Source organism: Haemaphysalis longicornis, unplaced genomic scaffold (assembly GCF_048455015.1).
Source record: "Haemaphysalis longicornis isolate Haplotype H1 unplaced genomic scaffold, Haemaphysalis longicornis Haplotype H1 scaffold_3, whole genome shotgun sequence".
Lineage (NCBI taxonomy): Eukaryota > Metazoa > Arthropoda > Arachnida > Ixodida > Ixodidae > Haemaphysalis > Haemaphysalis longicornis.
The window spans coordinates 79724041-79748345 of record NW_027526335.1 but is presented as its reverse complement, the minus strand read 5'-3'; the positions used below and the strand labels follow the sequence as shown (position 1 = coordinate 79748345).

At 47.0% G+C, this 24305-nt stretch overlaps 1 protein-coding gene across 1 annotated transcript; it reads left to right on the top strand.

Annotated features, from left to right (window-relative positions):
• Positions 1 to 6062: 6062 nt before the first annotated feature.
• On the top strand, positions 6063 to 24257 carry LOC144174716 (peroxisomal trans-2-enoyl-CoA reductase-like). The gene is made up of 7 exons (XM_077703546.1): positions 6063 to 6563; positions 10098 to 10234; positions 14201 to 14366; positions 16630 to 16711; positions 16778 to 16874; positions 19469 to 19570; positions 23962 to 24257. Exons 1-7 carry the CDS (start codon positions 6443 to 6445, stop codon positions 24082 to 24084), a joined length of 828 nt encoding a protein of 275 aa, XP_077559672.1. The 5' UTR covers positions 6063 to 6442; the 3' UTR covers positions 24085 to 24257.
• Positions 24258 to 24305: the final 48 nt, after the last annotated feature.

Below are 24305 nucleotides of genomic sequence, written 5' to 3'. Positions count from 1 at the left end.
CGGAGGCGATGAATATCCAGTAGATATTCATCGTAGATATTAGTAGATAGTAGATAGTAGTAGTAGTAGTAGTAGTAGATAGTAGATAGTAGTAGGTGCACCAGTAGAAAAGTAAGGGAAAAAAACAGAATTTATGTAAACAAACAAGAGGCAAACATAGGAACTACAGTGTACTAGAAGGTAATAGGAACTATGAGAAGTCAGTGTGGGTCGACCTGTCTGGTTGAAGCCAGTCAATTACCCTCTCCTGCCCCCTCAGCGATATCCATCAAAAAGGAACCGTAGAAGATAAAGTAAAGAAAATATGATCTCTGGGTCAAAAAACTACAGTAACAAAAGCGGCGAAACTGAAAACAGGACAAAAAAAGTGGCCCCTTACCCCGTAAAAAAACTGAGCATTTTTTTGCAACAAGACGGGAAACGAGAAAGGGACAGAGGAACTTGTGTTAAAATGGAAAAACCATTCCAACCACCACCTGCAAACAAAAAGTGGTCAACCTGGGAGTAATTATCAGGGTAGAAGCCGCTGACTCCCTCCCCGCTTCTCCTCGACATCCGCCAGAAATGGGACTGCGTACGACATTTCCAAGAACGAGAAGGTCAGTGCTACCACTTTTCCTTGTATGGGGTCGCCTAGAACGAGATGCCCTCTTTGACCAGTTTCCCTGTGACCAGTTTTCCTATAGGACGAGTTGGCTGCGACGTGTGGACCTGTTCCCGTGCGGCGTAGTAGATGACGCCATATGTACAATTTCATTCTGCCGCGTGAACAGCGCGTTTCCAAACGCAAAACGTTGTTTGTGACGTGGTGTCGGCAAGAACGTTTGTGTGGACGGTGTTCTTTGTGCGTGATTCGTGGGTTTGCGAATGCCTCATTGTAAGGAGTAGCCATCGTTTCCGCCTCAAATTCCGGACTGCGCTGCTCGCGCTTCCTACAATTGCAGACCCAAAGCAGGCCGCACAACGAAAAAAAAGCACTTTTTTTTTTCTCTCTGTTTCAAAGCGAAGGCTAGGGCAGTGCTTGAAGACGGTCTGACTTGTGTGACGAATTTTAAAAGAAGTTATCGATGATGAGGCTAATCAGTGCTGAATCTGGTGCGCCCATTTCATTTCAGGTGGTGACAATGGGCGTCGAAGCTTTCACCTCTACCTCGTGACATGCTTGAAACATTCTGCTGTACGCGCCTGTCTGAGTGTTGGACAGGTGCTGACAGTGGCGCAGATAACGCGGTCCGCGTCGCGCCATCTCGGAGACAGTCCCATTAGCTGATTTCCAAATTTTCGTGCATTGCTTCAAACGACCACGGTTCGACCCGGGAAAATTTCTCCACCCAAGGTTGCGTTGATATTTGATGTGGTGGTGACGTGGTAGGTTTTATCATGCCACCCAGGCATGCTGCGCGCTTCTTGAGGAGGAATGAACGCTGGTGAGGTGCTCTGGCAACAGTGCTCCGACGCATGGAAAGCATGACTGTCCTCTTGTCCTCTCATATTAAGGGGACACGCGGGTTGAAAAATCGCAATTTTTTTTAAATACAGTTAAACCTCGATATAACGAAGTCGGTAAAATTCGTAATTTACTTCGTTACATTGAAATTTCGCTACATTGAAATTCGCGGTTATAATGAAGTGTTCATCCCATGAAGCATTTCCTGAAAAAGAAAACGTGGCGCGCATACACGGCCGGCGCACTGTTTGTTTCTATCGGTGCTTAATACGCGGGCATCAGCGTGATCCGCATGGAGCGTTTTCTTCCCGCAAAACCGCGCCCCGCAAGCCACAGGCGCGCTGACGCAGCCGCGGAGACCAACCGCGCGATGCGGGTAGCTCCAGCGACCGATTCTAACCGCTCGCTGAAACGCAACTCGAGGGGCAAACGAGAGGGGTATGCGAGAAAAAAAGCGGATAACGTGAGCGAAATTTTCACTGTAAAACGTCATACGCGCCGCTTACGAGAGCGCCCATCAAATATCCTTCGCGGCGGCCTTATCGTCTAGCCAGCCGGCATCCCCGAGCGCTTCGAAGCTCCCGCCATAGGGTGCGCGCCTCCCCATTGGCGAAACCACGGCGAAACAAACTGGTCAGGCTCCTCCCATTGCCGCGCGCAGCACGAGTAACTTCGTGCCGCCGGCACGCAATCGCGGACGCCGGTGTGAAAAAAACGCGCGTGCAAGGTTCATCAGGATTCACAAATGCTTGCTGGGACGACGAAACCCAACAAGCATGAGCGAACTCGAACGAAGTGCAAAGCGGCGGCTTGCGGCGGCGGCGGCAACGCCAGAGGCGATTAGGCTTACCACCGCGGAGGATATTTGATGGGCGCTTTCGTAAGCGGCGCGTGTCACGTTTTACAATGAAAATTCTGCCCACGTTATCCGCTTTTTTTCTCGCATGCCCCTCTCATATGCCCCTCGAGTTGCGTTTCAACGAGAGGTTAGAAGCGGTGACCGCTGGAGCTACCCGCATCGCGCGGGTGGTCTCCGCGGTTGCGTCAGCGCCTGTGGCTTGCGGGGCGCGTTTTGCGTTTTTGCAGGGAGAAAACGCCGCGTGCGGTTCACGCTGATGCCGATTAAGCCGTAGACGATTAAGCTCCGACAGAAACAGCGCGCCAGCCGTTTATGCACGCCACGCAGTTTGTAGGCAAGGGAGTTAGACTCCGTGGCTGGCTGCATCCGCGGCATTGGGCGACCCGTGTAGCCGTTCGCGTTTTATTGGGACCCCATTTCGGCGCTTGCGTCTCCCAAAATCTACTTCTACAACTTAAATATCGTGCCTCGTTCTCCATGAAACTTCGTTACATTGAAATTCCGGCAAACGGGACTTCGTTACACAGAGGGTGAAAATACATGGTGTGCATACACCTGAAGTTACAAAAAATTCCGTGGTTCGTTACATCGAGGGTTTCATTACATTGAAGTTCGTTACATCGAGGTTGTTTTTCACTTGCATTATTATCTTTGACTATCCTTATTTTATGGAAAAAAATGAAAACGAAATACGAACGAGAACTTAGTGAAAAACATGTCTGATTGACTCGCGGTGACCCTAGAAATCACGCAATCGAGCCGAATTTCGGCCATCTTTGAGAGCTTTTGCTGCACGGCATCATGGCTGGCCGCCATGGTCACTTGAGAGAGGTAGACAAAGCCTTCTTCTCTCAATCGAACTGCTCCCCAGCTTCGTATCTCTGCGTAAAAAAATTTAAAAATATTTCTTCCCGACTGTTTTGAGAGCTCCGACTGGGTATTTAAATCACGTGACGCGAAATCTGGACCGCCATTGGCTCTCGCCGCTTGTGAGCCGCGTACAGGGAAACCGATTATAACGAACCTGGATAGAGCGAATTATGCTATATATCGGACAAAAGCAAATCCGTTATGAAAATGCATGCGAAACACATTCCTTATAACGAAGTTCACATCGGATTTATCGAACTCGGTGAGCCTACAATTGCCACCGAAATGCATGGTCTCGGAGCAGCGATTGAGATTCTGATTGGCCACGATTGAGATGTTGAGCCTCGGATGGAGCGACACGATGCCTGACACCTCGAGTAACTGTTTCCGTCGCACCAGATTCCCGACGGAGCACATCCAGTCAGCGAGTCCGGACCAAGACGGCACCATCGGCAAACTGCGCGAAGAGCTCGCCAACGTTCCAGATGCTGTGCCGAAAGGAGTGTCCTTTGAGGATTTCCTGAGTGTCAACGACGACTTTGCCGTCACTGTGAGCCCCTGAGGCATAGACAGCATCACTGGTGTCATGGCAGCTCGTGCTGCTGAAAGCACCGACTGAAAATGTCACAAGGGACATCCTCAGTCTCTTCGGTGGTTCCATGAAGGTTAATAAAGAACTTTCACCAGTCGATGTGCTCTGCCAATATTACTTCGATATTGAAGCTTGACATGTACTTGGACTGGTGCAAATGATGTCTCCGCCAAAACGAAAGTGAAAACAAAAATCACTGCTAGTTAAGGCGGACAGTATAGCTTAACGTGCATTATATTACGCGATTTTTCCTTGTTCTTTAAACTTAGGTCCACCTTAAGGGGTTAAGACCTGATCATATTATCCATTTGGTTATGCTGAGTGAAACACATTTTTGGAAAAGTGATTCATGTGATTTGAAAATGGGGTATATAAAAATGACACACGAAATGCTAGAGGACACATGCAAACTCACAACTGCTTAATTTTAACGAGAAATTCCCCTGAAATACACTTGCGCATCAACAGAAACGTATTCAAAATAATACATAAAAGTACCAACACAGTATGCTCAACGACTGCCCAAAAATGGTATTTATTTTTAAAAGGTATGGGAAGAGTTCGATCACGCAGGCACTTGCGTGTGTAAAATACGTCCCCTGTAATGTATGGGCGATAGCGCACAGGTCGTGTGCAGTGTAATTATCTTGTTTCTTCTTTCTAAAAGGACACAGCGCAATTTCACAAGGGTGTGGGAAATGTGCGGGTATGCACGGGTCTTGACGCTCCATGCCACCTTCAAAAAGCACCCATTGACGTTCCCGAAACGGCAGACGACTACACTCACAAACAAGAAAAGACCAATGTGTCGAAACAATGTTTATAACACGTTGTACGCTCAAGCGGTGACCACGGTGATAAACTAGCGCATTATCCCCTTACAGCCGCTGATTATAGCGTTTCCAAATGAAATCCGCATGAAGATGTAATTATGCCACTGCTTAGTGCCAAACAAGTGTTCATATTCGTTTTTTTTTTTTTTCTAATCGTGCAGCACGCGCCTTGTGCCGTGCGCAACGTGAACAATTGCAGACGATGCTAGAGCGCCATCCACACTAGGAGCGGTTCGTCCTGCCGCTGCCAGGGGCCGACTGTGTTCGATCTCGGGGCGAATAGTGTATGGCGGCGGAAACAAATCACCAAAAAATTATCAGTGGCTTAGCTCGGCTATGCCAGGATATACGTAGCGTGAGCTAAGGTTCAGCTTTCTGGTTGTCTAAGATGAGTTGATTACACAGCTGCTAAAACGATTTCCAATTGTCGCGCCAATTTAGCAAGTGGACAGGGTGCATAGAAAAACGTTTAATTAACGGGGATGATATTTCGGAGCACACGTCAAGTAATGGTAAGCATTCAAAAGTGTTCTCCCGGTTCGAGTTCGCCTAAAAGTCATGAAGGATGGTGTCGCCTCACGTTACAGGAGATGTATTCCTTTTTCATTTAGGAACCACGGGAACTCTTGTGTCTCGTACAGGCTTGCAGGAATTCGGCCGAACTGTCGCCGCCAACAGCCAACTGACCTCCCCAGTGGGCTCGCTCGCTGGGAGGAGGTCTTGCTGCGGAGGCTGTTGGGGTGGCGTTATCCCCAGCAGTTACTCACGCTTGGCCTGCCCGATACCACGCCCCGTTTGCGGACACCTGCCCCTTCTGTGCGACTCCTGCGCCAGAAGTTGACGTTGAACACCTGTTGTGGACTTGTTCAGGTCTTAGAAACGCCAGAATCCAACAGCTCCGAGGCACGGGGCTCCATCCTGGGAGACCCCCCGATCTTATCGTTGGATATGGGGACCCCAGTACCGGTCTCTTCTTGGCTTTCTGCGTGCAACTGGTGCAATATTTGTACCTATAAACCTCCATGCCGTAGGGCAATCTATCACATTAAAAAAAAAAGCCCCGAATGATAGTAGAGCCTGTTGATGATGATGATGATGATGATGTCCTCAAATTTTTTGGCACGTACCCACAAGGGGCCGGGATTGGCCAGGGCTGTTGTTGTTGTTGCGCCTTTCTTTCCCTCTTCTTCCTTCTCCCACGCTTGCCTCCTTCCTCTCCCCCTTCTTCTATCTCTGTGCATTTCACTGTTGGCCCACTTGGTACCTTCCTGACTGGCACATACTGGGAGAGTTTTGGTACAGTGTACTAGTACACTAGTTTTGAGCATACCCGTTCGGGGGGTTGCTCATGACACCAATCCAATCCAATCCAATCCAATCCAATCGCGGTGGCGGCTCCGGCGCGCCAGCTGTGCGCCGTGAGACGTCACTGCTCCTCGCGCATGCGCAGCACGGCTGTCCAGGAGCCACGCGAAACTGCTCAACCCCGGCCAGTGTAGCTTACGCTACGAAAGCCAAAAATGCCACAGAAAAAAAGAACGCAGTGCACGTGCTGTAAATTACACGTCAGCAATTACACGTCAGCTGTAGCATTCCGAAAAAGAGGAAAACATGCGTAGGACATAGGGGGCGTTCTGGCGGCACTGGCGGACTTTGCTGTTCCTCCCTGTTCTGTGGTTCCGTGCTCTGTGGCTGCTCTGACAGTTGGACGTTTTGGTGGTATCGTTTCTTCTGGACAGCACTTCACGGACTGCCCGCGGCCGATGTGATCGAGACAAGTAACGTTGCTGCAGACTGTACCAACTGTGTCAAGCGAGATGTAGTACCGTCAGCGCTGTGCAATGGCGAGCAGCAAATTCCGCAGCATCTTCCGCCCAAACTTGTTCAAAGGCAAAGTAGCTGTCGTCACCGGAGGAGGAACGGGCCTGGGGAAGGCTATCTCGGAAGAGCTTCTTTATCTCGGTGCGTTGTACTTTACACGTATTTTATTTGGAGTGCTGCGAAATTCTGCCGAGGATCATTTAGTAAACAAGCTTGAGCGAGAACGGGAGCGGTTATCTTTCTACTCACTTTAACTCTATTCTTCCCGTGCATGTTAGCATTGTGTTCAGAAATACACGCGCGTTCGGAAATTGATTTCTCGAAAGACGTCGGGATACGCGGCTGGAGGATTGATAGAGCACTATATATATCGTAAGCGTGGCAGTGACGTAGCAACTGGGTTGCAGTCTTTGTCAAAATTTCGTGGGCCACGGCAACCGTGGCCAGAGCAGGTGCGGCCGGCTGAGCAGGGGCGCTGCGCTTGCTGCTGTCGTAGGGTAGGGTGCCTCGATGCGCGTGAGGGGAACTTTCGCGCTTCCTTTCGTATTGCCATGGGGCCGAAGGCGCACTTCGCTTTAGCGCAGGCATTTGCTGACTGTTTGCGCAGCACTTGTCGCGCCGGACGCACTACAAAAACAAGGGCAAAAGTTCCCCTCGCTCTCTTTACCGCGCAACCAGCTGATAGCGGCAAGCGCAGCGCCCCTGCAAGGCCACGCGCCTGCTACGGCCACGGTCGCCGTCGCCCACAAAAGTTTGACAATTAAAGACTGTACCTTACGATGTTATGTACGGCAGGTGTTTGAAATATTTAAAAGAAAGCGCAAGGAGAAAGAAAGAATCAATCAAGAGCTTTAGACATGTTATAAAGAGAATGAACGAGTGAATGAATGAATGAATTTATTCATACGCGAGAGGTCGAACGCCTCATGTTGGGGAAAGGGAAGAGAGGAAAAGGGCAAAAAATGTTTGCAGGTGGCGTGGGTTCGTTTCACACATCCGCCCCGCACACGGACCACTTAGTGAAGGTCATTCGGGGGAAAGTAACTTTCCGAGAGGATCGACTGGTGGCTTGGTGGTGTCTTTATGTCCGCCCCGCACTCGGACCATCTCAAGTCCACTGAACAAGGTTCTTTCGCGAAAGACCACAGGGACATGTACGTTTCTATTTGGTTTTGCTGTGGCTGAATCCATTCTTCATATGTGCGAACATAGTCTGGTTCGTGTCTCCGCCTTTCTTCACCCTGCAGCTTGTCACATTCCCAAGGTGCTTAACACTGGGTCTGCTGTTGTGATATATATAGCGTGCATGGACGGAAAGGTGGTGGCGTGGGTATGGTGCCGCCCGGTCTTTTTTGCCAAATCGCCGCATCCATTCCCACCTCTCTCTTATGTCTGGCGTGATGGCATAGCCAGTCCACGCTTTGTAGAGTAGGACTTGTAGGCCCCGTGGAATGTTCGAAGGAATGGGTTGGTCAGGTCGTGGCGTACTTTCCTTTAGCGTTCGTTGCCTAATTTTATGGCGAATTCTCCTCGCAATGGCGTCTTCGTTGACATCCAGACGGACCAGAGCAGCCAACGGGTCACTCAAAGGACATGTACTCTGGAGGGAGGGATTGGCTGCAGATGCCATGTCATGAGCGGCCTTGTTGCCTGGGTTCTTCTGGTGCCCAGGGGTCCATTCAATGAAGATGGGGATGCCTTGAAGATTGATCAGTCGTTGCACTATATTGTGAATGGTGCGGGTCAGGCTGCTTGCTGGGTTGGGGTTTTGGAGGTGTTGTATTGCGGACGCGTTGTCCGTATATATATTGGTTTGTTACGGTTTGCGTTTAGCTTGAATTTTCCCAATGTCTCTATAGAGCAAAGTGAGAGCTAGGAGTATAATTATTTTTTATTTGAAACCTTGATTTGTAGTTCAGACCGCAAATGCTAATAACTTAGTTGTAATGCCTAGGCTTTATACCGTTCACTGGCCCAACCATATTTAAAAAAATTCTGACTGAACAAAACAAAATGCTTGCCCCATTTATGCAACATTTAATGACTTGCTTCTGATGTGTGTCCGAGCATAACAGACCCACGAAGTCAAGTGGTAGAACTGTGTCCCGAAGTTGACAATTTCGGGGCATGCGTAACATCTTGCCCGTACATTTTATTCCTTTGTCTCTTATGTATTAAATTCATAGAGAAGTTTGTGAAACCTTTCTTTCGGGGCATGCGTAACATCTTGCCCGTACATTTTATTCCTTTGTCTCTTATGTATTAAATTCATAGAGAAGTTTGTGAAACCTTTCTTTTTGTGTGTGTGGGGTGCATAGAAAAAAAACCAAAATGAAGCTTTCTGCTGTTACGTTTGTTTTCTCTTTACACTTGTGCCAGGGCTTGTTAAAGGGACACTAAAGAATAAAAACAGCTCGGCCTATTTTGGTAGACACAAGTGTCACGCACACATGCAAGCTACTTGTTAATGCAGAAAGTGCCAGACGTATGAAACAAGAATTGCCTCCCCATGCCCTTTTCCTCGCCACGTGTGCGACATCACAAATCGGGAAGCAATGAGGGACAAGCTAGCGTACAAGTGGGACACGGGGAGAACCGCAGAACTATGTTCCAGGGTCATGCCAGCCGTGCTTCCAGCACTTGGAAAAAAATGAAGAGGAGGTAGTGGTGTCGCTCTAACCAGCTTACTGACCTGCCCTTACCATGACTCTTCCTTCGTGGGTTGTACGTAATTTGTTAATACCTGTAAATACACTATCTTTCTTGAGCTATCCTTTTAACATCATCACGAGACAAAGGTGGACAATGCCCCATGGCGCAATGTCCAACCACCGACGACGAAGAGGGAGTGGCTGGCGCAGCCTGCGCGGACGCTTTCATGGTCGCCTTGTAAATAACGTAAATAGATCGTTATCCTCCACGATGGTATGTGTCGCCTTTATCCTGCAGCCACGTAACAATATATATACATGCACACACACACACACACACACACAAGTGTCAGCGATAAAAATCTAGATTGTTATCTCAGTCGCCTATGTCGCTGGGGTGGCCATCAACTTTAGTGATGGCGCAGATTTCCTGCAGCTTCCTTCAGGCGGCAGTAATTCGTGGAAGTGCTTGTCTAGGGCGGGGCTTCATGGCCGCTCAGTTCAGGGGCTCAATTTTCGACCACAGCCAGACTCAAGAAATCTCTTTCTGTACTCAATAATCAAGCTAGCTGTCCGTGTTTTGGCCTAACGTTGGCATCCCGTACCAAGATGGCGTAAAAAAGGAGCCTTTCTGATGTGACGGAAGTGAAAGCCCGTCAGAGCAGTTAGGCTTTTAGGGAAATGGTGATGATTGGGTAAAGTCACAAATAGGGGATTGGTCTGCCCCGGTCGCTTGAAGCGGGAGACAAATGCCAGTTGAAGTTATTTATTTGTCGCAAACAAGACATTGTTGGTCATTGAACAAAAGCCAAGAGAGCCACAAAATGTATAATCTTCAAACAAAAAGCTACTTGTCCTTTTGTGTCCCTTTAACGAATTTAATGTCGCACTGACTGAATTCCACAAGCACACGAAACGCAGTAATGAGCTTTAAAAAAAATGGGACCTACATTTTAAGAGCCAGTTACCACCAATTAAGTAATGGCACTTCATGGAGCTGTTGCACATTTTGTCTTTTCCGCAGGTTGTTCCGTCACGATTGCATCGCGGAATGAAAAAAACCTAAAGCATGCAGTGGAAGACTTTAAAACGACACTACTTCCAGGAGATGAAGCACATCGCGCATCGTTTGTGCCTTGCAATATCCGGAAGGAGGAACAGGTGATTTTTGCCAACCAATAATTAAGATTTGTTGAACCGCATTAATGTGGAGATGCCCTTTTCGAATTTGCAGTAACATCACGTGGTACATTGCTCTTAGCAATGTTATTGAGCATGAAAAGACTAACTCTAACAGCAAGGGTCGAAATAGAGTTGATCAAAGGGAAATTTCCTGCCACACAGCCAGCCATGAATAGAGGTTTGATAATGCTATTAGCCTTGTGGATACGACAAACTTGTAAAAATAGCAATGGCAAACATGGAAAAAGCCCGGCAGAAAGTGGGTGGATATAAAAAAACAAGACTCCAATGTCAAAAGAGACCCACCACTTGTGAAGCACTGTTAGCGGTTTGTGTACAGTGAACACTAACCCACGACCCGATACCATGCAACACATTGTTGAGTATGGAAATATTGTGCACTTGCGGTTCTGCTCACAAATGGGACTCCTATTAGCTCTTATTGGCTTGAGTTCCTGTGTATTTTACAAGTTTTTTTATCCCGAATTCAAATGCCTGAGGGTCAAGTGCTATTAGCGGTTAGTGGATAGGAATGCAACAAATCCATCTGAACACAGTCTTGGCTCGCTCTTTTATCAATAAAAGGTCACAGAAACAGCCTTGTGTAAATTTGCAATATCATCTAGCTGGGAAAGAAAACTGATTAAATTACACAGTCTTCTGTTACGTAGGTGCAGGTATTTTTAATTATTAAATTTTATGATGAAGTCAAAGATACCAATATCTGTGCAGCTGAAGCACTAAAGAAAAACTGCTTCTGCAAGAATTCGAGAATGGCACAAAGTAGTACAGTTGACAACCTGTAGTTTGGGCACGGGGGATTCTGTGTATTCTTGAAAAATCGTTGTGTGAAAGAAGTTGAATCTGAAAAAGGGCTCCTGTACTGTCTTTGAATTGTTAGGCTGTCCGAGAAAATCACATATTGACTAAATTCCCCTTCCCTTGTACTGAAAGGGAAAAACGTAGACATGATGAAAAAAGGGCAACAAGGGCACAGCGCCATTTTTGCTATAAACCCAAGAGAAAATATTTGAACTGGTTTTAGCTGGTCTCTGCTGGTTTCTGCTGGTCCCAGCTGGGCCGCTGCTGGTTTCTGCTGGTCCCAGCTGGGCCGCTGCTGGTCCCAGATTGGGTGCTGCTGGTCCCAGCTAGGCCACTGTTGGTCCCAACAGGGCTTCAGTTGGGACCAGCAAGGCTCCAGTTGGTCCCAACTGGGCTGCTATTGGGACCAGCAAGGCTTCAGTTGGGACCAGCTGGGCTGCTGTTGGGACCATAATGGCTGCATTTGGGACCAACAGTTGCTCCCAGGACTTCTTTGTACCCAGACGGTCTCTGCTAAAGGACCTACTGGAATCAGCAAATCATTAGCCGAAGGTCGTCTAGGACGTCTACAGCTCAACTTTGTGCTCTTAAAACGAATAAATATAAGCCTGGTCCCGAAACAATTGGAGAGCTGCAGTGTATGTGCCCACTTCGGTCCTTGAGTCCTGGTTTTATAGCTATTTCTAGGCATATACTCGCCGAATATTCTATTTTCTAACCAAAGAGAAAGAGAAAGAAAAACGGACCCTCGCCCACCAACAATGCAAAAATCGGCCATGCCCCAACCCACACTTATGCCCTTCATAAAGCAGCCAAGTCGGAGCGGACCTAAAAGCTGACAATTGTACAAGGAACCTGAATTTGCCGCTTCAAGGTATAAATGTGTTTTTGCCGCTGATTGTTCGTTAACGTACCGGCAGCGTTTTTTTAACAAGCCGGCCGCGAAGCCAACTTGGCCAACTGAAGCCATGCCAAGCTAGTTGTTTTCTAGCCAACATGGCGACGATTACAAAGTGCGGTGTGTGATCGTGTGTTTGCGCGGGACGAATACGGCGCCAACTGAGCATCTTGTAGCGAAATTCGACATCAAAACAGTCGGCGTCATGTCATCGAGTGTTGCCGAAGACGTTTTTTTTTGCCCACCGAACTTTTGTGAGCGTGAACACGGCCGCATGTCGCGGCGTCATGGTGTGGTACGTAGGACTCGCCGCTTCGTGTGTCTTTGTTAGAGGTCGTGTGTCCTGTGTACTAAATTCCTGATGACGACGAAAAGACGCTACCTGCATCGCTTGCTGTGCAAAGGTGAATGCCGTTCTGATATAAATTCATAATGGGAATGCTGTTCAATATCGATTGTATAAGTTGTCCAGAGGAGTTCAAGACGCCAGGAAATTAATTCGCTGTAAAAACGACAAGGGAAGTGTGCATGGCAGTTGCAACATTTGCTGGTAAATAAAATGCATCTGAATGCATCATGTGTAATGTGTACATCATGCTGTTCTAGCTGGAGGCACATGCCACTGGCGATATATATTTTGCCCACCAAGTGACTAATTCTAACTGGCAGCAGCAAGCCTGTGGGTCCCAACGGGGACCAACAGCCTGCTGGGACCAACAGCTTGCTGGTCCCAACGGGGACCAACAGCCTGCTGGTCCCAGCTGCTTGCTGGTCCCAACTGGGACCAGCAGCCTGCTGGTCCCAGCTGGGAATTTGGCCATAAACCACCTCAACGGGGACCAGCAGAAACCAGCAGAATATTTTCTCTTGGGAATCACTTGCTTTATTTTTATATTTGGCTTGCAAAGGCATGCTGAAAAATAATTTCAATTAACAGCCAGCACATATGTCATAGTGACACGTACCTTTAACAAAAGTGACAGGGCCTAGACCTTCATGTAGCTGTCTCGATGTTTTTTTCTTTTAATGTGGCTTTCAAGTATGTAGCATGGGTGCTGCATTTACGTTTCTACTGCACTGCGACATTTCTTGTTATACATCCCGTGTAGTTCATCTCAATGCCAGCTGTTGTGTTTTCTATGTTGCAAAACCAGCCCAGCTTCCCACTGAAAACTGTTACTAAAGTGACATCTGTGAATAATTAAATACTGGAGTACTTTTTATAGCCATGCGCATGTTGTTCGTATCACGGCGCATGCGCAACCGCGAGCACAGATCTGGAAAACAAAATGCTCTGTCCAGTTCATACGGCATAAAGCCAAGCCTGGGTTTTCTTCTTTCTCACTTTAAAGGGGGACACTGTTCTTAAGCAAAAGTTTGCAAAAAAAAAAATCTGTATTAATTTTATTTGCAGGCTACAGGTCCTAAAGAATGTACCTGAGAAATATAGCTGTACCATAAGTATTTACAAAGTGTTGCTCTTTGAAGTTGTCTAAATGACCATTTTCACATATGCTTCCAAACTTCATACCTTGTTTTCTCAGGACCAACTTTTTTCCCGCAAGGTCAAATGCTGGGTATAATATCTTGGGATTTACTGGTCAGATTTGTATCATTTTTGCATTATTTAAAAGCTTATGAACTGAATAGTGCAATAAAACCACAACAATATGCAGTACGTATATTTTTGCTAGCACAATTTTTATACAGTTAATTTTATAAAAACTTTGGTAATTGGTGACCTGGCAACAAGTTTACAGCAATTGCAGAAGCAATGCTAAAATTACTGCAGTGGTATAGTTGAACTCCCTGGTCCTTCTAGAGCAGAAAGCAATATTTAGTATTCGAGTATTTCATAGGTAGATAATGAAAGTATTCCCCGAAATGGAATGGCATATCATGTTGCCCAACTCTGCCCTTACACCACATAGGTGAAAACTGACTGCATATTTGTGCTCAGGATGTTAAAATACACTTAATGTGTGTAAATCTCAGGAATATAGGTTAAAATAACAAATATGTCCTCAAGGCCAGTGTCCCCCCTAGCCTTGGAAAATCGTCACGATTCCACTGCTGCACACAAACACCTGCGTGTTGTATCACCTTAACGATCGTCGGTGTTTTTCAAGTTTCCAGCACAGCTGCTGAAGCTGTGCGCAGGATAATGGCAGCGCGAACCATCTGGTGTGTGCGGGATGGATGTTCGTACGTGCCCTCTCTTGCAGGTGACGGCACTGTTTCGCCAAGTGTTGGACAAATATGGACGCGTTGACTTCCTGGTCAACAATGGTGGTGGCCAGTTCCTCTCACTTGCCGAAAAGATATCGCTCAAGGGTTGGAACGCTGTTGTCGAAACAAACCTGACCGGAACGTTTCTCATGTGCCGAGAAGGTGGGTGATGAGAACAGCCGTGACTCATCCGCAGCAGCTGTGTTGTGAGAGGAAATAACAAGGGGCTCTGCCTGATATGTGAACTAATGAGCCGTGCAGGCAGCAAATGTTCTGCTTAAAACTCTCTCTTGTGTCAAGAACATAGCACATGTCACTGGCAGTGGCTAGGATGCAGTAGCACAAACAGTTGATGCATACTAATGAAATGTGAAACAGCTGGTTTGGAGCAGATTTCTCAAAGGGGCCATGCAGACAAAACACAAGTTTGGTTTATTCGAAAGATTGCCTCGTTAGAATCGTACTAACACGCGGCACGTTGCCGGCTGACACCGCTAGCACAGTTGTTGGACGCGCTGGACTTGCCTGAAACAACACTGACCAACTGACACAAGCGGCACGGTCGCTTACCTGACCATGTTTGTCGAGTCGCAGCTTAAGTTTTAGGAAACGATTAAAATAAACCATAGTAAAAATATAGCAGGTGTAGAAGTCCGGCCAGAAGCGAAGTGCGAACACTGGCACTTCAGCAGCATAGCAGTGTTACCTACGAGAGTGGGCGATAAACAAGATAATCAAACGGGCGCCTGTCAGATGGGACCCGCCCTGCTCAGCAGGCTATATCTAGTTTTAAGGCCCTGCTCTTAATACGGCATTGTCAACATCACGAAAATACACGATTTAGTGGAATAATTAAAATTTTGACTTAAAATATTTAATTTCTCAGTGAATAAAGAGTCCTTTGCTGCCAAACAAGCGCTTAGGGCCCTACAAAACACTAAATCTTTCGAAGAAAACAAGCTTGTGCTTTGTCTGCATGGCCCCATTAATAAACACTTATGATGATTTACGTAGTTTGGTTACTGGTGAACAACTACTTGTGAATTCCAGTGTTGCGACAGCCGCTTATTGCTGGGTAGTTCAGGTACAAGCTTGAGGCCACACCAAGAAAAGTAAATAGCTTGAGCCACAACTTCAGCTGTTGTCACAGTTGCCTGCTGCTTGTGCTTTAGATAGCGTATCAGCAACAGACAACTTTTGCACTGGGCACGAGATGTTCCACACAAGTATAACTGCTCTCATGCAATGTCCCCTGTTGGAAACAAATGTGTGTTAGTGATCGATGAGCTTTTATCTTGTTGCCACTGGGCTGCTTTGCCTTTTGCGACCAGTGGCAACAGGTGTGGCTGTATTCACCTCACCCGAGTGCTTCTGTATTTTATCGCGTATTGCCGCTGCAACCAGCAAAAGGATTCTGCTGGCTGCAAACTTCTAATCCTGTGGAATTCATAATTATAAGTCTGCAGGATTCTAATCTAACGTTATAGGAACTAGCCCCAACATTGAGCCTACGACGTGCCAAGCAATGTCAAACTCATCATACGTCAAGTTGTGGGTACCTGTTAACGTTATTAAATCTCAAAGTGAAACACCTAATGTCAGGAAAATTCGAGGAAAGCATTGGCCAATACACCCCTACGGGTGTGCGATAAGCACCGCAGCCGATGGAAGTTTTCGGAGCCAATTTGCTCCTACAGAAGCTAGCTTTTTGTTCAATGATTCGTTTAATGCTTTTGCATGGAAGTCATTTCTGTTCGTTTTTAACAGGGTTTACACCCTTGTGACTCGCACATTGCAAGGCGCTTGATTCAGATGGCCGATAAAAGAAGGTGGGGAACATAAAATCATACAGTGGGGGAGGCTTCAATGTAGGCTAGCCTTGCCTTGCATTCTGAAAAGGCTTCAGCTACTTGTCTATTTGCAGAAGGCAAATTCAGTGAAGCTCAGCGCAGTGAGGCATGCGTGTTCTGCAAGCAAACATGCAAACAGACTGATTTACTTGCAGTAACAGTGTCTCAAGGTTAAATGAAACAGACAAAAATTTGAAGGTTGATAAGCTTTATTCCTTGAGAGCCTACAAACTCACCCACCGCACAGTAAGGCTGTTACGTTTTTAGCAGCCACTGCAATTGTAGGCTTCTGTGGTGTGTACGTTCCGTGATGGGTACCGTATTTATTCGATTATAAGGCGATCACAATTATAAAGCGAGAGTGCAGTTTGGAGGGGCAAAAAATCACCACACCCACCCACCTACTTACCGACACACACACACACACACGCACGTACGCACACACACACACACATGTATGTATGTGTATAAAGAAACCTTGCCTTATATGGAATAAATAGGGTAAATACAGTAGTGTGGCGTCGCTGTGCAACCTCACCTGTGGGTCACACGTTATTTCGTCCTCGGTTTTCCAGCTTACCAGGTATGGATGGCCAAGCATGGTGGGTCTATCGTGAACATTACCATATTCAACACTCGAGGATGCCCGGGGATGGCGTAAGTTTATCACACTGCACATAGGTGAAGTGGGGTAGCAGTACTGATGCACGTTTCTTCCGGCAGCCATTCTGGAGCAGCCAGGGCTGGCACAGAGAACCTAACCAAGTCACTGGCAATCGAGTGGGCTGAGAGAGGAATCCGGGTGAATGCAGTGGCGCCGGTAAGAGTTGTTCAAATGTTTCCCACTCGTTTGGCTTATTGCTAAAGCCCTAGAAGAGGTTTCTGATGGACCACAACTTTGCCTTCTTCGAAATATCGCTCCATTTATAGTTCGCTGCAACCGATGCAAAATGTTTCCATTGCAAGGAAGTTGCATTTAAAGGGACCCTGCAACCTGTTTTTCTCGAAATAAAATTCTGTCAGACCATAGTCCACAAGCGCATCCAGCGCTCAGAATAGAGGATCGCAAAGTACTTCAGACAAAAATTACTGCTCTATACCAATGAGATAAGATAAAAACCTGCTCAGAAGATTTTTCTCTTCCCTGGCCTTGATAGTGCTTGCATGCTCAAATGACGTCATTTGAGCAATGCTGCGGCTATTGGCCGGCTTCCCTTCAGCTGAAGTAACGAAAGCATGCCAGAGCAATTTTAAAGGGACCCTGCAACCTGTTTTTCTCGAAATAAAATTCTGTCAGACCATAGTCCACAAGCGCATCCAGCGCTCAGAATAGAGGATCGCAAAGTACTTCAGACAAAAATTACTGCTCTATACCAATGAGATAAGATAAAAACCTGCTCAGAAGATTTTTCTCTTCCCTGGCCTTGATAGTGCTTGCATGCTCAAATGACGTCATTTGAGCAATGCTGCGGCTATTGGCTGGCTTCCCTTCAGCTGAAGCAACGAAAGCATGCCAGAGCAATTTTAAAGGGACCCTGCAACACTCTTCATGCAGTGCAAGTAAACCTGCGCGACGTTTAGATTAGCATACCTGCCAGGTTTGCCGGGATGGCATTAGAGAGATCTTACTGGGGGGGGGGGAAGGGGGGGTAGTAGCTACAACAGAATGGGTAACTTTACACACATTTTTTTTATTTGCTTAACACATAGTAGGAAATGAACTGTTTTTTCGTAAAAACTACCAAGAAGCTAGACCACTCAAATGTTCGACGTGGCTGACACCGCCCTTTTCAGAAAGTCCTGGAAATAGTACTGCAAGTGCAATACAAAACAGCAGGAACTGAACTGTTTTGTTGTTACGTCTAAGCTAACAACAAGCTACACCACTGGAGACTTGCTAAATCTTCAGAAACGCCGCCCAGAACGGCCGAGCTCGTGTGTAAATGAAAGCGGCGGCGGTGGCGCTGCGTTTCTATAAACAGCAAACTAACAATGGGTCGAACAGGTTCACCATCTACACATGGCCGACTACGCTTTTTAAGCACTCCACTGATAACGATGCCAATTGGTGTCGCGTTGTATTGTCAGGTATACCTCCCTCACCTTGTGGCCACACTGGGAAAAGGATTTGGCCAAACACGGGTGCGTTTACGGGAGATTTTTGTTTCGGTCGTACAATCGTACAAAACCAGGAAAATTCGGGAGTCTCCCGGAGAATTCCGGAAACCTGGCACGTATGGATTAGACTTCCACGAACACCCGAGCCAAATATTACATGTGCACGTGAAGCGGTAAGCGCGCAAATCGCCATGAAAGACGCGGAAAAACCAACCGCGCATTTTTTCAATTCTCCTCATTATGCACCCCTGGCATAGCCTCTGCGACTAAAATCGGGCCCTGGCTGTCCTATTGGCTGTCGCTGGTCAACTTCGCGGCTAAATTGTGGCATTTCCTGTGACGATCAGCCGTCGTCGGCGCTGTGTATGAACCTCTTCTATGTCTTAACCTGTCCGCATGCTTTTGGTATTTCTTTTGTTTTGAGTGCGCGCAGAGTTTGAGTGACGAACTGAATATTCCACTTTCAACGAGCCCACTCGACTTCAAACGTTTATTGCTCCAAAAATGCCCTACCAGCCTGAGCGCTTGCTCGCGAGCAGGCCATCATGCCTGCTTTTTTGTGGCACCAGACCGGAAATAAACCCGTCCACGTTGTGGGGAAAAGGACGAAACTCCCGGCCTGTGACATATCGAAGGCCGCCGAACAGAACGCCGCGCGCCGGCCCCCTCTCTGGGAGAGAGCACGCAGCTTTCGTCGCGTTGTCCGCGGTTGAGTTGAGAGGGAACATTTATGCGCGATTTTTCATCACGCGTAGTTTCGGTGATAGTGAACGGATTTTCACAATTCTTGCGGGAGGAGATTGCTGGGACAATAGACTTTACCCCAAAATACATTCCGAGTAGTCGATGGTAAGTGTTGCAGGGTCCCTTTAAAGAAAATCGCAACATAAGTGAAGCAGAAACTGGAAGCTCATGCCTTCTCTGTACTCAGTTGCAGGACTGCCAATACGCCTGACCTTTTTTCAAGCCCACCTTGTACGTCTTTACTGATTGGATGCCTGAATTGAGTCAACGGGGCGCAAGACAGAAGCGTGCCTTAGAACAGAGCAGAGCTGAAGGCAGCTAAGCAAGCATGTCTGGGGGGGCGAAGTGACGTGTACACGTAGACAGCTTTCTGCACCCTTTGGAATGAAAAAAGCACTCTCAAACAGACATAGCTTATTTTGCTTTCGGAGCATTTTGAATATAGATTATGCTTGCATGTTCTTTTGGAGTCGCGATGCTCGGGGTCAACTATGCTGCACAACACTTGGTTATGTTTTCCCCCTCCTCATTTTTTTTTTTTTTTTTTTGCAGGGTGTCATATACTCTGAAACGGCGGCAAAGAATTATCAAGGAGATTTCCTGACAGGCCTTGTCCCAAGAATTCCCGCGAAACGAACCGGTACCCCAAAGGAGGTTTGTAGAAGCAGTATGGGCACTAGAAACCGACGCCCCTGCGACATTCCAACGCACGCATCATGACCCCTAAAGAGTATGCGATGTGTTACACGGGATCATCATTCGTGCATGTTGTGCAGTTTCCTTAGCACACTCAACTGTATTCTTTCCTGCAATGGGGTGTACTAGGTGCTATATCATGGCATTATAAAAATAGCTGTCCCATTCCTTAGCTCTTCTTCTTATTATTATGTGCGCAGTCTCATTTCTTAGTTGTTTGCATATTATGTAAACTGATCCCTGTCTACAGTGGCGTATGCAAGATTTCGGTTCGGAGGAGAGGGGAGGAGGGCACAAAATTAAAAACAAAAATTAACAAACAAAAAATGTGAAACTTGAAATTTAAAAAGTATATCTTGATTAAGACGCACTTCTAAGGGCATAGTAGCCTCCCTCTATATAACCTTCCGATTGTTCTCTTTATCTTTGTGTTCAGGCTGTGGCATGAAATTGCCTTATCGCGACGTAAGCAGATGTCGAAGTGGCATACCCTCAACGCATTGTTTGTGATGGAAGACAGATGACAGGCAATATTTTAGTTGATGACACACAGAGTCAATACTATCATCATCAATTACACTCGTCAACGTCAAGCGGAACAGATTCGATACGTCCCAAAGGATAGCTTTGACAGCGATTCCGTACTCGGTGGTAGTGCCGAAGCGGAAAATTGTGTAAACAATGCCCTAGAGAACAATCGCAGTACTGGACTGCGCCAAAACATCACTAGTGATGTATTGTACAAAAACGGTGTCAACACACGCAGTCAAAGGCAACAATAATCAGCGCAAACACCGGTTCACTTATGGTGTGATATCTATACGATTCTTTTTTTTATTATTACAGCATCTTTTGTGCCACGAACTGACGTACTCGTTATAAAATAAAGCAACCATTACACACAATTCCAACAGAGGTTGAGTTAAGTTGCTGTAGTGAAAAATGCTCAGGCATATTCCTAATTCATTAAGGTGTTTGCGAGTTGGAGTCCCTGGCAAAGCTTTGTTGGAGTGAAGCATCCGAAATAGCTTGTAAGCGAGTGGGTCTTTAGAGGAGAGAGTGAAGGAGGAGCATAAAGCTGGCAAAGACCCAATCGTGCCAGCGGCGTAGATGGCTCTAACGCAAATGGCTCTAACACGAGACATGTCGTCGCTGCGTTGGTGCGACCGTGGAACTAATGTGGGTGGAGTGTCAGTATGCAGGAATGGGTCTGCAGCATGCGGGTACATACCGCTCATATAATTTATTTTCCCCGGCACCAATTTCCTCCCAAAAGTCGAACATGCTCTATCGATCTATATGGACGAAATGCTACAAAATGAAGTGTTGAATAGCTCTTCGCAGAGGCATTCTAGACGAAGTTCAGAACCCTACGAAGCTGAAAACTTCGGTTATCGAAAAACAAGTATTTCACAGAGAAATACTACCAGCTAGCGTTAGTGGTCGAACAAGATAAAAAAGCTCTTCAAGAAGCAAATAGACAGTCTTTTACTTTGCGTAATACGCTGTCTTTCGAAAAGTTCTAATGTGCTTGGTCACGAAACCAAGCCACCATTTAACACATTTGTTAAACGAAAACTAATCAAAGGAATGACGGCTTCCACCGGTGAGCACAATAAATTATAGTTAGGATTGGCAGTTTACAATGCACGTGGCATAAGATTATAAGAGATAAAGATAAAAATGCTTGCCGGATCCATGTGGTTTTTCTGTGCCAACCAGTTCGGGGTGATCCACTGATGCTTTACCGCTGCTTTTCAACAATTTCGATATCTTTTTCTTGTCAGCAGCTGCCTCTTCCGCTTCAAGCCGATTTTTTTGCCTCTGCGCCCTGCCGCAACCACACATCATGAAATTTTACGATCTCCTTGGTAGTGGCTCCTCGATCAGGTCGTGTAGCCGGTGTTGCGGATCTGCTAGCGTGTGCGTCCGTTGGTCCTGGGTTGGGGAAAACATTCCGGCCGAGTAGAATGAAGAAAGAGATATTATGTACAGAAATTTACATAGTTTGAGACTGAGTAAACAGAGCAGTGCGCTCCTGCGTGCGAGAGACTAAATAAGCAAATTGTGCCCGTCCCCTTTCATCCTTTTTCTCCGCTGTGTTTAGAAACGCACCAATCAGAAAAGTCCACGGCGCTGAAATTGACGCCCACGCACTCATAAAGAGAGAAAGAGAGGGCAGCTTACTTTCTTACACAGGGGGACGTTGTGTAGGCTACAAACATGTAGGAAATCTGCCTAAGGTCAAACTCATCGGACCACAGAGGCTGAAGCATCAGAACGACGCCTGGGGCCCCCTCTGGTAATCCGGCATTGGGTGGCTCGTTCAAGAGCGGCGTCTCGTACACGCCACACAGGTTCCCACGATGAGTGGTACACCACCAAGAAGACAGGAACACTTAGCCTGCCACTGATAGGGACAGACCGTGCTATGCTTTGTCACCCCCTCGGCTAAGTGTTTTTGCATTAGGGCAGCCTTCTTTGGCGGGCGTTTGGGTGCCCTTATGTCCACAACGGCATGGGTTGCCACCATGTCATTATGTATAAAGCAGGGTCGTATCTCCTCGATGAGGGTGGGCACCCGAACGATGGAAGGCTTGGGTGGTCAAACCCGCGAATATCGACGAAAAATTTTGCAACGCCGCACGCGAGATGCAGAAAAACAAAGTACAGTCGCCTACTGCGAGTGGAGAGGTTGAAAGTCGACTTCTCCCAAGCAATACACTCTTATGTGTAAGATGATGGCTGGTTGAAGTAGGCACAGGAGAGGAGAAAGACGCGGGAAAAATGGTTATCCACAAAATGACACAAACACAGCTTGGAGGCCGGAGGCTGTTAACAGATACCGTCGCTGAGGTTGGTCTCGCAAATGTTCCACAGGGAGAAGCGTGGCCCGTGGCGCCGCTTTGCCTCAAACAGCTGCCAGAATCACCGCGGTGTCTGCGCGATGGCTCGGAGTCACCGTCAAACAAAATAAACGGCTCGGCTACAGCGCACAGGCGTGCGCTCAGCACCCGTCAGGATGCCCCTGCACTGAACCGAACCCCACTGAAGCATGGCGCTTTCCACTTAGGCAAGCGAGCTGTCAGCCCGAAGGGCCGAAGCAAGGCAGGCAAGATTTGTTGCCCTTCAGCTGCTGCATTCATGCCTACGAAGCGCCATTCCTTTAAAGTAGGAACAATGATGCCCTCATCTTTCTATGTTGGTAAAGCAACAACAGATATTAGTCAGCGAAATCCTTCTCAACACGTGTGGTCAAACTGATTTCCGTTGACGGGAATTCCAGCAGTGACATCAGGCACCGCCGGCGAACCATACGAGCAAAATTTAGTTTGTAGTGGTTCCGTCGGCACCGCATGACGCATGGCCGTTATTTCACTGGAAGAGCCGAAACAAAGTATAAGAATGACGGGAATGAGCTAGTGCATAAAATCACGAGCTATTTGACTCTGTGAAACTGGACGACCAGCAGGACACACATAAAGGTCACAAATTTTGTATCGCAGAGTAAATATAAAAGGCATGAGCAACAAGGAGAGAAGAGAATCCAAATTCAGAATGGAGAATAGCAAGTTTATATAATGGTGATCTAGCCTTAAAAATCAGCCCCCATGCCACAAATTTGGGAGGGGGCACGGCCCTTTCGGCCCCCCTGAATACGGCAGTGCCTGTCGATGCAACCAAGCCTCTTATTAATCTTCTCTAGTGTGATCCTTATCATGCCCATCATCCGCACCAGTTCTGCTCCTCGTATATGACTACACCGACGTAAGCACTGCAGGATGCATCTTTCAGAATGATCTGAGGACATGTTGACTCCCTGTTTTCGCTTTAGTTTCAACCCTTTAGACAGTAGTACGTTAAGGAAATTCCATTACTTGGGAAGTATTAATGCCAGTTTTACATTAAGGAAATTTCATTACTTGAGATGTATTAATGCCAGTTTAAACCAAACACATTTATTTTAACTACATCTGTGCCATGGTGCACACTCTTTATGATACTGAAGTGCAGGTTTCCCCAACAGAAAACAAAGCCCAGTAGATGTGCTGACGTCGACTCTTGCTAAGCAAAAACCAGACGAAGGACGTGACAGACAAGGATTGTGCTTGTCCTTATCTGTGGCGTCCTTTGTCTGGTTTTTGCTGTGCCTAACGGTGGTTTAACACGGAGTACCAACTAGTATCTTGTACCCATGCACTGTCTTGCTTACAAGCAAGTTCTGTTGCCTTGTTCATAGCCCGACTGTAACTCGACCTGCTAACTTTACAATGCATGAGGAATGCAAAGCACCCTTTCTTTCCGTGTCCGTCACTGTGCCTGTATCTTTGTTCCTGTCTCGAAACCAGGTGTCGTCGGCAGTGTGCTTCCTGCTGTCTCCGGGGGCATCGTACGTGTCGGGAGTCACTCTGGCTGTCGATGCAGCTATTGAGTTGTACCCGTCTGTTACCTACGATATTCCAGGTCAGTAGGCTGCCGCACAAATGGCCTGGTAAGAATCGGGCAGAAGTAACTAAGGCACTGTCTTCGACAGTATAAGCTAGATGACAAAACTTTTTACAATGCGCCGCAACATGCTCCGTAAAAAAGGCAAAACGTGAAGAGAGGGTGGCTGTTGTCCCCTTTGTCTTGCTCTTGGTCCATGTCACTTAGACTTGGCTGCAAAGCAAGCACTGTTTGGTTCTGCATCAGG